Source organism: Protomyctophum parallelum, assembly GCF_964188405.1.
Source record: "Protomyctophum parallelum genome assembly, chromosome: 11".
NCBI classification, from domain to species: Eukaryota; Metazoa; Chordata; class Actinopteri; order Myctophiformes; family Myctophidae; genus Protomyctophum; species Protomyctophum parallelum.
This window is the reverse complement of record NC_139707.1, coordinates 27,222,174-27,238,614: the sequence shown is the minus strand read 5'-3', so window position 1 is coordinate 27,238,614 and position 16,441 is coordinate 27,222,174. Positions and strand designations below refer to the sequence as shown.

At 41.1% G+C, this 16,441-nt stretch overlaps 2 protein-coding genes across 2 annotated transcripts; one reads left to right on the top strand and one right to left on the bottom strand.

Annotated features, from left to right (window-relative positions):
• Nucleotides 1-1,806: 1,806 nt before the first annotated feature.
• Nucleotides 1,807-7,435, bottom strand: dbi (diazepam binding inhibitor (GABA receptor modulator, acyl-CoA binding protein)). Its single transcript, XM_083775958.1, has 4 exons — nucleotides 7,316-7,435; nucleotides 4,653-4,770; nucleotides 4,073-4,135; nucleotides 1,807-2,312 (listed from the first exon to the last, which is right to left on the bottom strand). The coding sequence occupies exons 1-4, from the start codon at nucleotides 7,328-7,330 to the stop codon at nucleotides 2,245-2,247; spliced, it is 264 nt and encodes an 87-aa protein (XP_083632084.1). The 5' UTR covers nucleotides 7,331-7,435; the 3' UTR covers nucleotides 1,807-2,244.
• Nucleotides 7,436-8,273: 838 nt separating this feature from the next.
• On the top strand, nucleotides 8,274-16,127 carry cUnh2orf76 (chromosome Un C2orf76 homolog). The gene is made up of 6 exons (XM_083777164.1): nucleotides 8,274-8,521; nucleotides 11,921-11,971; nucleotides 12,512-12,549; nucleotides 12,777-12,858; nucleotides 15,016-15,356; nucleotides 15,985-16,127. The coding sequence occupies exons 1-5, from the start codon at nucleotides 8,392-8,394 to the stop codon at nucleotides 15,093-15,095; spliced, it is 381 nt and encodes a 126-aa protein (XP_083633290.1). The 5' UTR covers nucleotides 8,274-8,391; the 3' UTR covers nucleotides 15,096-15,356; nucleotides 15,985-16,127.
• The last annotated feature ends 314 nt before the right edge of the window (nucleotides 16,128-16,441 follow it).

Sequence of the window (16,441 nt, the reverse complement as noted above, 5' to 3'; positions counted from 1 at the left end):
TAACCTAACAGCAGCAACATACAATATACAGTACATATTCATAGGACCAAAGCAGGTGAATGATAAGCTAAAGAATCTGTGAATGAAAGAACCCTTTGCTGCCCATTTTAAAATCCTCTATTGCAAAAACATGATAGTGATAGTGCACTCCTTGTTTGTTGTTATTTAGTGAGTCAGTACTCCAGATCATATTATTGATTGATGTTTAACCATAACATGTTTGTGTGTGAGTTGTTTGTGTTTTATTACAAAAAGTTATGATTATGATGAAAGAAGAGGAAAATAAAACAGAAACATGAAGCACAAATATGTGCTTTCGTCGTGTCTGTACTGTAGGTCTAATGAGAACACTACTGTATTATTGCTCTCTCTCTCTCTCTCACACACACACACGCACACACACACTTTTCCAAACCCAGAATCGTTTCTCTCTGCGCAACCGTTCCAGGCCTATGGGCTAGATTGCGACCCAGGCGACGTGCTCAAATATTAAGTCAAAAGTTCAGTGAAAGTTGTATGTCATAAGTCTATATGATTAATTAACAATCATCTCCTCCGGACAATGGAGGCTCTTCTCCGAAGAGAACCAACTTGTCAAGCCCTTTCCTCTCGGTCCGGGTCCAAATGGGTGAGAGGGGGCTGTAGGCCTATCACATGCATTCAGCAGACAGCAGCAGTATAAACAGTCAGTCTACTCGGCATGCAGTATAGTAGCCTAGTCACCAAGGTAACGAGAGCGGTACCAGAAATAGTTTAGATCCCTATAGTTTTCATGTCAAGTTCCCCCAAATTAATATGCGACCCCGTCCCTGATCTGTAGGCCTAATTTTGTGCCAGGGACCGTTTTTAAATTGTTTCCTAATGTATTTGGGGTGAAAGTGGTAAACAGATTTTTGATGCTATATTAACAAGTTTGGCTGTGAATTCGGGAACCACCTCAAGGGCCCCTGCATGGGGGTCCCCAGACCATGGGGTCTGTGTTCCAGGGGGTTCCCAGCAGAACTGTAAAGTTTATGGCCCAAAAATCCATACTCTCAGAAATGAACACTGAGGATTTTACAGAGATAAAACTTGAATCAAATGGGGGTCCAAAACGTTTGAAAATTAGTACTTTAACCAAGTCAGATGGAATGTGAATACATCTAATAATGACCCATATAACGCCCATAAAAAGCTTACTGAATTATTAAGCTTATGAATTATCTAATCTGTACATACATAATCATAATTGATACCCTTGATTTGATGACCATCAACTACTTTATCAGATAGACTGACATCTGTCCACAATGATACGAAATGCATGTTCTATTCCTATTGAATCTGTTCTTGTCTGTAATCTCTGTCATAAACTTCCGAAAACACAACTGTTATGGTCACACCCACACCTGCAGTGTTCAGAAGAATATAGCCTAGGAATAGCAGGAAACAAAACAATATGAAATTAACCAAAAACAAGAGTACCGTATGTTAGTTTGCTCTGCCTGCGTCAACACAATGGGAGTTAAACATAATGTCAATAACAATGCATAGAAAAGTACAAATAACAAATATTCACTGTCTTGTGAATATAGTCTAGAAAGCTAGCTAGACATTTATTGATCCAATGAAGAAAATGTGGCCAACATTATAAGCCCTTTCCTAGACCTATAGAGCAAGAATTAGATCTGATCCAGGAAGTACAATACTACAAATTGTACATTTCCCCACTGCTAATCATTTGCAATGCGCAATGTTACAGTTACAGTTATCAACTGCCAACAAGTGTGTGCAAACTTGAATGAAATACAAAAGGAAAGGAACCCATAGCATCAACAGTTTATTGACAAGTCTGGCTTTATATGTCATATTACAGGATTTCTTCGACTGTACAACCAGTTGAAAACACGATACAGTATGATGTTTGAGGCTGTGGTAGAGGACGGTATTCTGGCTGTCCACGGTTAGCTTTTTGTCCCTTAAAATCTCCATGGGACACTGACAGTCCTACTAGGCATTGTATGTACTGTAGAAAAGGGCACACTCCAATTTACAACATTGTATTAAGGCATTCACAGTGGTGGTCACTACCAACATGTCTTACACAGCCCATGCATGGGCAGGTCATGACTATGCACTATATAAAACCCTGAGTGTTAATTTAACTCAGAATGTGTACAAAATACAAATCGAACCAATAAGTGGACCTGTATGGGTCCATTTGTTATATTAACACTCAGGATTTTACAATGTAGAACATTAAAATCAATATTTTCCCTTCAGCTCTTCCACCAGTGCGATGTACTCAATCATGGCGTCTTCTTGGCTCTTTCCTTTGAAAAAAAGAAAAGAAGAAAAAAAAGGCATTAAAGAAAGATACAATTTATGAACAACGATTAAGAGTTTAAAATTAGATGTACAGCTGCTGTTCACGTCATGTGAGAGGCAACGCTTTGAAAAACAGGAGTGGGCAGATTCTATGATCTTTAGTAGGTGGACAACTGGACAAAGGTACCTATTATGCCAATTTATACATGAAATGAATGTGGCCTTACAGAATAACCAAGAGAGAGAAAGTTAGGCGCTACAGTGGCTCTGCAGGAGGTTTTTGTAATGAGGGATGTTATCAATTATTTCACGCAATCATTCTCTACCCAACTTTTGACTAATTTGTGGTTCCACAGCAGCTGGTGTCTAATTAGCCATTTGTGGCTGGGGGGGTCCGACATTGTCAAATTATGACATAATATATTATATATCCAATCCATAATTTGGCATTCTTCTGCTGCCACTCAGGGCTCATAATTAACTTGGTAGTGGTGGTTCAAAAAGTTGAAGATTTTGCACCACCTTAAATGTAAGGAGCACCAACTATATGTAATATAGATTGTTATTGATTTTATTAATGACAATATTACACATAACACAAATACCGGTATTACAAGTAACAATGCCTTGCCTTGGGAACCACTGGGTCCTGAGGTTCCCTTGATGCTGAGTGCCAAGCAGGCAGCCACTGGGTTCCATGTTTATAGTCTTGGTATGATTCGGCCGGGGGTTAAACTCCATACTCCCAATCTCAAGGCGGGCAATCTAACCAAAAGGCCACTGAGCCTCTGCCAGCTCAGTGGCTAAGACTTCCCTAAATGTATTTATTGAGATTGATAATTGTGTACTTTTGTGCCCAGGATTATGGTATTATTGTGTGTCATTGTCACTGCAGCCACCTGTGACCGATGGCAATCAGATGACAGGTGTGGACTATATGGAATTCAGAACCATGGACAGTGCTGTTCTGGGGAGCTGAGCGCAGACAGACAGACAGGGTCTGGGTCATAATTTCATAATCGTGCACCCCTACAAATGAGTCAGGTGTCTGGCTACAGGATCAGAGATCAGGGCAGTAGAGTGCAATAGCGGCAGTCACACTTAGCCTGGTTAATAAACCAGACTAATATCGCACGGACCGCGGGATATTAGTCTGGGGAGGCTCAGCTTGGATTTCATTTCCAGGGGGGCGGGTTGAAACATTTTCTCTTTGACGCAATTGGTCAGAGCTACTGTCAGTCAAAGGTCTCAAGCATTGAAAGTCACTGTACCAAAGCCCGCCCATATTGCATACCGTGTCCCGATTGGCCGCCCCATTTCTCTGGTGTAGGAAATGGGCGTACAATTGAGACTCTCCAGACCGTAATCCGCCGGCAGGCAAATTTCTTTTTGCCAACGGCTGATTCGGTCTGGTTTATTAACCAGGCTAAGTCACACTGGGACTAGCCTCGGAAACCCAGACGTTTTTATTTCCAGGGAGAGAAAAAAAGGTCTGGGAACGAGTCCACTTCAATTCGGCAGAGAGTAGCACAAACGTCGATCACTCTGCTGATTTCTGATCGACTGCACCTTTGTTAAATTGACGCACACACACACACACACACACACACACACACACACACACACACACACTCCTCTCTCTCTCTGTCGCTCTAATTTATTAGTCTCATGTCGTGCAGCTGCGTCTATACTCTAAATTCTCACATGCTTTTACACAAGTAAAACATGTGAGTACTTCTTCCACCTGGCAGGAACACAGACGTACCTTTCTGTTTCTCCCATGCATCCCACTTGGCCTTTCCAGTGAAATCCAGCATCCCAGGACGAGCTTCAGAGACGAAACAGACAAATGAGTCAACGTTGTAAAGTACCAGATGCCTCCTGCTGCTGTTGTTAAGAGCTAGTCGTGACTCATGTACATCATTTAAGAATCCTATGGCTGAAACATATACTGTAGGTGGAAATCATTAGGCTTTGTTAATGACACTATTACTGCAAATAGCTTCTTGAAGACTTCAGATGGCGGAGAAGCATATTTCTATATTCACTAAGCTGTTTACACCCATATTTTGGGTGTAAAGGAATTTTTCATTTTTGTCTTTCTCAAATCTGCTCGGATGCAGACTTACATGGGGCCAAAGCTTGCTGTATGTCATACATGTATACTAACATGGGAAGTTTTGAAAATTCCTTTACACCCAAAATATGGGTGTAAACAGCATAGTGAATCGGTCCCATTGTCCCTGGTTTGATTACCACTGGAGACCAGCATCATATCAGTTAAATGCATGCAACCATGTATTAACAATTTAACGAATGGAAATTTGAGTGTGTGTCAACAGTACCAGTGTTAACATCTCCCACAGTGCCTTGTTTGAATAGGGAATAGACCCTCAGCATCTCCTCGTCTGCTGGCTTGGATTTCAGCTGCTTCACCTCATTGGCTGCTGCGTCGAATTTAGCCTTCAAAGGAATCCATAACCATAAGATTAAGATTATGTCAAAATATGTCTGAATATGTAAATATGATTACGTCATTGTGTATTTAATGTGTACATAGACCAGCAACAGGGCAGTCTAAACATGCAACGATGACACAACTGCAAACAACAGAGTTCAAAGGAAGCTTGGCACTTTTTTTCTTTTTTTTTAATATAGGCAATGATACCTGCATGGTTCCAACTCCAAAAGCTGAACTTTGTTCTGGGTGTGACTACTACACTGCTCTGGCTAGTGTCTTACTTTGAGTCTCTGACTGTATGACCTAGAACAGGGGTGCCCACAGTTTTTGACTTGAGAGCTACTTTCAAAATGACCAGCTCAAGAAGATCTATCCAATGAAAACATTATAATACCATTGCTGAAAATGGCTTTGGAATAGCGGCGCTGGCATTACATTTAAGACAAATGCACTTGGAATGGGAAAGGGGTGAAATGGAATATGTAGGCCTAGAGTTTTTTGTATTTCATTTGTAATCTATCGACATTTGTGCACAGCAACACTCTTGAAAACAAAGTATTGCATTATGGGTTTGAGCTGACAGGCCCTTTTTATGTAAGTCAATCAATCAAGTCAACTTAATTCAAGTGGCAGATGCCAAAATTTGTTTTTATATTTAAATCAAATATCCTTTAGGGGCATGTCATGTGATCTACCTGCACAGCCTTTGTGATCTACTTTTAGACACCCCTGACCTAGAAGAATTCCATTCTTTGTGTGGGGGGTGGTTCTTCAGTCTTGTAGTAGAATATATTGCTGATGAAAAGGAGCAGATGGTCTGCCAAATGCCAATACATGCCACAATGAGCCTACTGATTCAGTTGAACCTCTTTTCAGAACAAAACCTTGCTGGTGGTGCTGAACTGTGCCAACTGGGCTAGAGAGAAGTTATTTGAATAAAATTAATTAATTCTGAAAATAATGTATAGAGTGGGTTAAAGGCAGGAGTGAAAGGCACCACACTGCCATCTTAGTTTTCATTGTTGTGTTAGTACTATAGGAATGGTAATTATCGATTAATGCATTAATTGATTAATTGATAGTTAAGCTTATCGATCGATTAACCGGGTTGATAAGCGGCGTTTTTGTAAAAAAAATCTTAATCTTCAGATTTGTCCAACATAAAAATCGATTATGGGCGTATTATATTCCTTAATCAAATACATTTTTGACCATTGACGATACAGCGCCAGGCAATGGCATCTTTGTATGTGCGTTCCTCCATGCCTCACTCGCACACAGACAGCATTACATTCACAGAAAACCACCCAATGATAGAACCTGCACAGACTTTTCAATTAATTACGATTAATTAATTGTTACATTTAATTGACAAATTTCTTAACGGCGATGAATCGATTAAAGATTAACTATTAACATCCCTAGTTAGTACCACAATGCTAGTTGTCTACAAGTAGGGACTATGGAGGCACTTTGTAATTAGTGTAATTACTGGGACATGTCACGTGTATAACATGTAGGCCTATAACCAGAAGAGTAAAGTAGCAACTACTAACTAACTAACTAACTAACTAACTAACTAACTAACTAACTAACTGAAATATGACATGATACAATTTGGCCCTGGGGGAGGACTAAATTGAGCCCATGTGTAATACTAATACTACTACAATACTACTATACTACTACTACTACTACTACTACTACTACTACTACTAATAATAATAATAATAATAATAATAATAATAATAATAATAATATAGGACTCTGCCAGGCAAGAATGCGAATGAAATAATAATAATAAAAAAGATCCAGGCCAGAATGTTGCAATGTGTGTTAGGAAATTGCAACAATGAACAATCCTATGACATGCAACAACCCCTAATCTGCTAGCTCTACAAATAAATGCAATCTCTGGATAAGAGGGGCAGAGACCATAAATTGCACAAACACGTGGATATTACTGGGAAGTGTGAACATATGCCGCTATGTATTATGTAATGGAGGCTGACTGAAAATCCATAAAGGCATTATGCAGCCCGCACGGCAGGGTGGCGTGGCGTTTGGGTTCAAGTTGTTTTCACCTGAAAACACAACCATACATATACCATATATTATAGGCTAAGGAATCAAGATAGTGCACACATTCCAGAGTTCATTGAAGTCCCACCACACCCTAAAATAAAATACCGTATGAATCAGAATTATCAGATGCAGGAAACTGAGGAAAGGAACCCGAAATAAGCCAATGCGTATACATCGACATTCGACGTTCAAAGTCGACGTTCAAATACAACTGTGCATTGTGCAATGATGCACAGCAGACAGCACACTGATCTTTACTTGTCAGGGAAACAATGCACATTTTTTTTGCAGTTCACCAGAGGACACAACCGGGCCTGTCTATCAAACTATCACCCTGCGAGTGGAGCCAGATAGCGGTTTGCTGGTATATTTCATAGTCTTTTGTTGCTATATTAAGCGATGCCCACACCGATGTCTGAATATAATATGATGTAAAAATATAATAATGGGTTCTATTCATACCTTAGTGTCAGCCATGATGATAACAGATTCTTAAGCGACTTCGTCCACTATTCAAAAGACTGAGACCACTGAAAGGGAAATTCAGCGCAGCAGTACATTAGAGATACGCCCCTGGTCGCCCCTCATTGGTCCTCTTTTAGGATTGACATCACATTAGACCTTTCATTAGTTGGCGTGATGACTGCAGCCAATCATAATGTAGAATATGGAACGTTATAGGTTACTAGGTTACTATAACGCAATTGGGGTAAGGGGTCACTCCGACTCCGAGTCGAGTCACACGTATCATCATGTGTCTGATGATCTTTTGATCAGTGGGTTTCAAAGTGGCGTCCGGGGCCCTCCATGGGGACTTCAGGCCAGGGTTTTCCTCCGAGGTGGAAAGCCTGGTGACGCGAGATTAGGCCAGGGTGCTCCAGGGGGATGGCGCGCCCCCAGCCCCCCCCCCCCCCCCCCCACTCCCGCCGAATGAAACGAGGACTGGATTGGCCTAAATACTTGTGTTTAACGGAACCATAATTAAATGCACAAATAGTAATACAAAACGTGATTTTCTATCAATGATTTACAACAAGTGTGAATAAACGCCTGTGTGTGTGTGTGTGTGTGTGTGTGTGTGTGTGTGTGTGTGTGTGTGTGTGTGTGTGTGTGTGTGTGTGTGTGTGCGTGCGTGCGCGCGCGTGTGTGTGTGTGTGTGTGTGTGTGTGTGTGTGTGTATACAACTGTCCTGAAGTTTGTTACGTTGACACTTGCCCGTAGATTAACACAATGCAAACAGTTCATTCAAAACGTCCGCGACAAACAAATTAATTTGTTATTCAACATATCATGGGTCTGCTCTGCTAATCATCGATGTGCTCGACCATCGACACATCGGATTTGAGGGAGAAACCATCGATGCACGATTGTTTGCTCATGTCTGATTAAACCCCGGAAGTATTTGTAAACAATAGTTTCCCCAAAACCCACATGAGGCTAACTTTCTTACGCCAGGGTTGCATTGCATAGCATAATATCTGTTGTGTGGTTTTACATTATCCGCAGAGCAGTGTTTAGGGTTTGTCACATTTAAGACCATGGATGGTGAAGTTATAGTCACTGTGCGCCTGGTCAGATCTTTCGAGCACAGAAACTTCAAACCAGTTGTGTTCCGTGATGTGAATTTAGACCAGAGAGTGGAGGAGTTCATACAGCTTGTGAGGGAAGGTGAGTAGGCTACAGTTTACAAGTGTAGAAGGCACAGATCCACAACAAGCAGTGTAATTGAGCTACAGTATAATTGAGTTCTGTACAAACGGAATACAACCTAAATATTTAGCCGCAATTTGCAACACTATATATAATGGGATGAATCATCCCATTACATGAAAAAATCTAGTGTTACTAAATATTGTACTTTTGACTCCACTACATTTCTAGGAAGGTACTTAGCCCCTCTCGGAACCCTCCATAAAGCTTTTCTAAAATTCTGATGAGTTATGTAGGGTCCCTGTTCATAACTATATTTTCGCATGGGAATTTTGGAACGCAGACATAAATATGCTCGCTAAGATCGTATCTGCGGCGTTTGACGCCTTTTTTTGTTTGAGTTATTCTGAATTCGTGAACTATAAGTACCTATACATCCCGCTGCGAATATCTCCTGTGGCGCGGAAGCCGTTAATTATTTTTAATCTATGTTTGACCGATTTGGTCGCTTTGATTCTTCTTGTTTGTTTACCGTTTATTGTACTGCCTCCCGGTGTGCGGTTGGCTTGTGCGGCTACGTCCCTGCCTCTGATCTGCTCTGTCATAGCTATAGCGCCACTAGCTAGCCAGATAGGCGGTACAATGAGGTGTCAATAAACAAGGAAGGAAGAGAAGAATCAAAGCGACCAAATCGGTCAAACAAAGATTAAAAATACTTAACGGCTTCCGCGCCACAGGAGATATTCGCAGCGGCATGTATAGGTATACTTATACTTCACAGATTCCCTCACGCGAAAAAAAGTCGTCAAAGAGCACAGACAGGCCGTAAACACGTTGTTTATGTTTTATGTATGTCCGCGTACCAGGTGGCATGGTACTGCTGGAACAGGACCCCATGGTCTGTGTCGTCAAAAAGTCAGAAACTGGCCCAGGCCGTAGCGTAACGGTCTGGGCACCGGACTGGTAATCCAGTCGCAGTGTGCCGCGGGTTCGACTCCCGGACCCGACACGGCCTTTACTGCATGTCATCCCCCCATCTCTCTCCCGTTTCCTGTCAGCCTACTGTCTGTCCCTTCAAAAAATCAATAAAAGGCGTAAGCCGCAAAAAAAATATCTTTAAAAAAAGTCAGAAACTTCAGTACCATTGTGTTCTGCTTGGAGGGCTAGGAAGGTATAGCCTGGTTAATAAACCAGACCGAATCAGCCGTTGGCAAAAAAAAATTGCCTACCGGCGGATTTCGGTCTGGAGAGGCTCAATTGTATGCCCATTTTCTACACACGAGAACGTGTGCGCCCAATAGGGACACGGTATGCAATATGGGCGGGCTTTGGTACAGTGACGTTCAATGCTTGAGACCTTTGACTGACAGTAGCTCTGACCAATTGCGTCAAAGAGAAAATGTTTCCCTGGAAATTAAATCCAAGCTGAGCCTCCCCAGACTAATATCCCGCGGATCCGTGCGATATTAGTCTGGTTTATTAACCAGGCTAAGGAAGGTACTCTTGTTGGGAATTGGGACCAACATACAACCACTTATAAGCCCTATTTGGAATATTGTTAAAATTACTTACTTATCTTTTAACATTCCTGCAGATTGATTGAAATATTTATTAACAGTTTGCAGAATTACAGTACATTTCAAGTACAAACTCAATACATGGGGGGTGGGATTCAGATTTTACGGGGGCCAGTTTCGAATTGCAGCTGTCCGTAGGTGCCCCTTGAGAGCGGTTTTGAAGGAGTCAAGGGATTTGCATGTCTTAATGACTGTTGGTTGGGCATTCCACATTTTGGTGGCATAGGAGCTGTGGAAGAAGGGACATCCGCACACTGCCACTTGCTAGTTCAGAGCAATTTTATTAATTAAGCAACGTTTCGGTCTTGCGACCTTCCTCAGGCTTAATTCAAGAATGAGCTGACATTGTCACTAAATACATTTCAGGAAGTGTGAACAACCAATCAAAATGCATGTAATTTATCCAAACAGATAACAGCTGTGAAGAACCTTGTCACGTGACTTGAAGGTGCAGTGTTTCTGTAAACATTCCTCATATATCATTGAAAATAACAGTTTACAATAATACAGGGGGGAAAAAAAGAATTATACATAAATGTCATGCCATACAACATACGGTGGTAAGGAAGACATACAGTAAAATAAGCAAATACATGTCAAATGTAAGATCCTACTCTGTCCGAAAGAGTGGAAAAGAATAAGGAAAATAATTGCACATTGCACCTAAAGTGCCTATAGTACCGGCTGGACAAGAAGTTCAGATCAACATTTTCTATAGCATAACATTCTAGTTCATCATTAAGCCCTTTGGGGTGTAAGGTTTGTAGAGTGTGGATCCAGTAGGCCTCACGTTGTTTTAAAAGGGCATCGTGGTTACCACCTCTTCTTGGAAGTTTGACTTGTTCTATAGTTCTATACCAATGAAGCGGAGAGTAGAGATGTCATGTTTAAGGTCATTGAAATGCACTGCAACAGGGTATTCACGGTCGTTCCTCCTGTTCGAACTCTTATGTTCACTCATTCATGGCGGCATAGGAGCGAAAATAATTTAGTCCCTTGTTTGTGCCGAATCTGGGTTGTACATGGTTCGTTGCACTCCCTCTGGTGTTGTGGGTGTGGACTTCGTTAACATTAAGGAAGTATCTAGACAGGTACATGGGTATCTTGGTGGTGTATCGAATCTTGTGGACCAGACCCATTGCAAGATGCTGTACTCTGTCGTCGACCCTAAGCCATTCCAGCCTGTCAAAGTGGGCAGGAGTGAGGTGGGTTCGGGTGGTGAGGCTAAGTAGGAGCCTGACCACTTTGTTTTGGGAAGTCTGGAGCCTAGTTTTAAAGGCCTTTTGAGGTGCATGCATAGTCAAATAAACCTTGTAAGAGGGCTCCTGTTGTGGCTTTTTGTCTTCTCTTTTCTTTTTTTTTTTTTTTTTAGATATTTTTTTGTGGCTTACGCCTTTATTGATTTTTTAAGGGACAGACAGTAGGCTGACAGGAAACGGGAGAGAGATGGGGGGATGACATGCGGTAAAGGCCGTGTCGGGTCCGGGAGTCGAACCCGCGGCACACCGCGACTGGATCACCAGTCCGGTGCCCAGACCGTTACGCTACGGCCTGGGCCGCTTTTTGTCTTCTTTCCCCTTTTTTGTGGGTATATGTTCTGAACTTCAATATAGCAATACATTGACTACATCTCAGAGGCAAATGTTGTGCTGTTAAAAGCTCTGGTCCATAGCCAATGCTTCTATGATTCTGCTAGAAGCATTGGCTATGGACCAGAGCTAAGGCATACCCTGAAGAACATCACAATATTTCTACATTGTGGCATTACTACTTGAGTACTTCCACCACTTCTTCCACTAGGTTGTAGCAAATCACAAATAATTTACTTGCATTCTTCCAGATATTTCTACAAGAGCAGGGCTTCCACTGCCATTCAAGAAATTTGGTTATGGTAAGTTCTTATTGGCTGAAATATTAATTATAATTAGTTCTACTTTAAATGGCCTGCTGCCTGGTTTGATAGAGATCTGCTATCTGCAACAAGTGGTGTTTGAATTCAAGCAGTGGCTCTCTATAAGACACCAGAATGTTCCTCTTGGAGGTTCATAGCAAAGCCTTCTTTCTTTCTTATTTTTTAGTAGATTTTTAAAAAATTGTGCGGCTATTTTATCACTGATTTCTCCTTTCTACAGTTATGTTCCCAGTTTCCCACTGTGCTGCAAGATATTTAGTCTGTATCCACAGTACACACAGTAGACCTCTTAGCTGGGTTGTCCTTGACTTGGACAGTACTGAATGTTCAAAGTATATTTAATTTTAAGAATGTGATGTTGTTGCACAGTAAAATCAGTAATGCACTATGCAGTAGCGTTAAATACTTGTTGCAACTGTGTTGTAACAAGGAGGTACAACAAGGTACATGGAACTTATTTCTTTAAATGGCCTACCTTGATCATGATTCTGTTTGTCTGATTTCTTTCTTCCTTTTCAGACACTATGAAGATTATCCACCAAGCACATGGAGCCAAGGTATATACGCTGTCAGATCAGGGATGTGTGTGTCTTTTGAAGGCACAGTTTAAAATGATTAAAATGCCTAAATTGTAAAATGAATCTAATTGAATAGAGGACTGTTACTGTAGTGTAGTTATCAGTCTCAATACACTATATTATATTTGGTTACTAAAATAATTAATAATTTTGACTCCTGTTAAAAAAGAATCTTACTTGGAACTATATTTCTGTTCTGTGTGCAGACGAACGAGCTAGTGATGAGCTTGGAAGATGATGACAAGCTTATTCTGCAAGATGGTCTTACCCTCAGAGCTGCTGGTGTTGGTACGAGCCTACCTCATTTAAATGCACACAATGGCTACAAATAAAGATGGCTCTGGTTGATGCAACCAAGCCTATGTTGGATACAGGGGGCAAAAACTAGAGGTGCAACAGTACGCATCTGAACAGCACTCGGTAGAGGCGGTACGGGTACAGCCCCCTCAGTTTGCAAACTAGCTTTGTCTGCAATTTATGTGGCTTCACAATTTACAATCCTCGAGAGCGACTCATTAACCCATTAAGAGCTGGGAAGCGTATACATTGTTATATATTTAAAACCAGGAAAGCGACTACTGGTATGTCACATTCGATGTTGCCATAGCAACATGGAAACAAATAATAATCCGAAAACTCAGGATTTAGAAGGCGTTTTTAAAATCGGCCTCAAGTCTGAATTGGAGTCATGCAATATTGGCGAGGGGTGGAGTAGAACTGCATTTGCCAGGCTGTTCTTTCAGCCTACTGGGACAGGTGCTGAAGTGATTATCTGTTAGTTATGCTCATCTATGTTGCCTTTATGTTCATCATTACCATTACTTGTTTTACAAAATTAAATTTTCTTCTTTGCTGTACCTAAAATAGATAGATAGATAGATCTTTATTTGTCATTGCAACGTGTACAACGAAATTAAAAGTGCCAACCAATCAGTGCATCATATCACAAAACATACTGTACAAGATAAAACAAAAACACATGACTTCTTGTTATTGCACAACCCCAGCAGCCCTAATGCACAAGCATGTCATTTTCAGCTGTGTACAGCTGTGTAGCTTTGTACAACAAACCCTTATTGTACTTAAGATAATAAATAGTAATAGAAGGTAATAGATAATAGATAATAGAAACTAAAAAGTGTCGCAGCAACAGATCATTTTTTAGCAGCATTTAGTGCAACTACCGCTGTGGGATAGAAACTGTTACTGAATCTGTTGGTCTTGGACTTGATCACTCTATACCGTCTGCCTGATGGCAACAGTTCAAACAGTGAGTGAGCGGGGTGGGAAGTGTCTTTTATAATGTTCAGAGTTTTTTTATGACAGCGGTCTCTGTGTAGTTCTTCCAGTGTGGGGAGAGGGCAGCCAACGATCTTCTGTGCCGTATTTATGACCCCCTGGAGCTTTTTCCTCTGCGCCACTGTACAGCTGGTGTACCACACACATATGCAGTACGTTAGTATGCTCTCTATGGAGCACCGATAGAAGGACACCAGCAGTCTCTGTGTGATGTTGTTCCCCCTGAGCACCCTCAGGAAGTAGAGCCTCTGCTGGGCTTTCTTCAGCAGCTCAGAGGTGTTCGTGCTCCAGGTCAAGCCCTCCTCCATGTGGACTCCCAGAAACCGGCAAGAGGACACCCTCTCCACACAGTCCCCATTAATGAACAGGGGTGGAATGACTGTTTTCTTCCTCCTGTAGTCTATGACCAGCTCCTGGGTCTTGGATGTGTTCAAGAGCAGGTTGTTCTCTCTGCACCAGTCCGTCAGCTGCACCACCTCATCCCTGTAGGCTGACTCATCTCCCTTGGAGATGAGCCCTACTACTGTGGTGTCATCCGCGAACTTCACCATGGTGTTGCTGCGGTGGGCGGGGGTGCATTGGTGTGTGTAGAGGGTGTAGAGCAGCGGACTCAGCACACAGCCCTGTGGGGAGCCGGTACTGAGGCTGAGGGACGTAGACATGTGCTGTCCCACTCTCACCCTCTGACTGCGACCAGACAGGAAGCTTTTAATCCACATGCAGGTGTTGTGTGGAAAACCCAGTTCCCCCAGAACATCCACCAGTAAAATATCCATCCATCCATACAACTTCAACCGTGTATCCATAGTCTGGTCACAGGGGCAACAGCTCCACCAGATTGGTCCAGACTTCCCTCTACAGAGCAACGCTCGTACACGATATTTGCTCCGATTATATATGACCTTCATTCCGTACTTTAAACATGAATTTACTTTAACCTAAGGTATCATTTATATAATACAATTCTGTCACATCTGTATTTAAAAACATAATTGTATTTATACTTGCTGAAAATGTATGCTATTTGTGTAAACAGGCTTTTCAATTAATACAATGTGCTTTGAGTTATATTGATAACACTTTGAGTTTACCTTGCTGAGAAGCCTCATTTTAACTGCACTGTTTTTGTGTTTGGTTTTGTTACAGCAAAGGAAACAGAGTTAGCATTCTTCAGGAAAGAAGATTATGGTCTTTATAAAGCAAATCCATCCAAAACATTTTGGTGACGAGTGACCACAGCATTCCACATTAGAAGGTCCTCAAAGGACACAAGAAAAACATCAAGCAGTCATTGGAAAAACAAAATAAGAAGTGACCTCATGTTCAATTTCATCATGTTTAATTGTATTTGTTAATCAGATTTATGATTTAGTATTTGTGATTATTGCCAGTGCCATTGATTTGAAAAATAAATACATGCTTACATTACAATATTCAAAATAGTCTTTATTGTGTAAGTGCTGTCTGCTCACTCATTCAACCACGTTGTGGATAAGTGACATTTATTTATTCTATGGAGATGGACGGGCACATCAAGACGGAGGACATGGGTAAATAAAGCTCAGTTTAAACTGCATTGCATAAGTCACTTGGCTAAACTAACCGATGTTTTCTGCAAGCTACACAATCGTGTGACAGTATAAATTAAGCTTTACCATGTTTGAGAGAGACTGATATCATGTGATTGATGCCTCCAACCGGCAGAAGCCACCAATGTTCTGCAAAGGAAAATTCTAATATTGGGTCTGACTTTGATGATCACTGCAAAAATAGAAAGAAATTGTGATCTAGATCAGTGGTTTACAAGAAGAACAATTGGCCAGAGCATGTAGAACAATTGTTATTTTTGATCGTTTGCCTGTTATCTCTCCTAATGGTACCACATCAATACAGCATTGGAAACAAGTCTTATCCGACAACAAAATATTCAAAGTCTTGGGTCTGAGAGGCTAAATCTCATCAAATGGTGGTCAGTGGCTCAAATGCTGAATAACTAATGGACCTTGATATAATAATAATCTGTATTATTTTGAGACCATTCTGATACCGATATGGCATTTGTATTGGCCGATTCCGATTATGCTACCGATTATATCGTGCATCCCTAGTCTTAAGTGTTAAAAGTAAAATTAGATGCAGTTATATTGTCATAGCATGAGGTAGTTGTTGCAATTTAACATCACTGTGCTTCTTGAAACATTACATTAATGGCATGTATAGGACATTATTTACCCTGATTATACTTCCTGGGAAAACTTGACAGGCCATAATCTAGTGCATTGGCCTGTAAATTAATTTGTGTATAAGTACCAGTATTGTACAACAATACTGTTCATTTGCTTAATGAAAACTATTGACTGTGTGTTGTTACACATTTGTAAGTACATTATGTTATGCATAAAGGAAATGTTCAGTAGGCCAAGTATATTTGTGTACTTACAATACCTGCAATCTTCCACAAGTTAATACACATTTAAAGCCATTTTAAAGGCGTAGGACACTTTGTTCAACTGCATATTCTTTACTAAGTAGGCTACACAATAATTCTTAGTTTAGCACCAGATGGGTGGTG

Coding starts and splice junctions, on each gene's coding strand:
- cUnh2orf76 (XM_083777164.1), top strand. CDS start 8,392: ATGGATGGTGAAGTTATAGTCACTGTGCGCCTGGTCAGATCTTTCGAG. Junction 12,550..12,776: donor ACCAAGCACATGGAGCCAAG/GTATATACGCTG, acceptor TTCTGTGTGCAG/ACGAACGAGCTAGTGATGAG. Junction 12,859..15,015: donor CCTCAGAGCTGCTGGTGTTG/GTACGAGCCTAC, acceptor GTTTTGTTACAG/CAAAGGAAACAGAGTTAGCA.
- dbi (XM_083775958.1), bottom strand. Junction 4,136..4,652: donor TGTGGGAGATGTTAACACTG/GTACTGTTGACA, acceptor TCGTCTCTGAAG/CTCGTCCTGGGATGCTGGAT. Junction 2,313..4,072: donor TGCATGGGAGAAACAGAAAG/GTACGTCTGTGT, acceptor TTTTTTTCAAAG/GAAAGAGCCAAGAAGACGCC.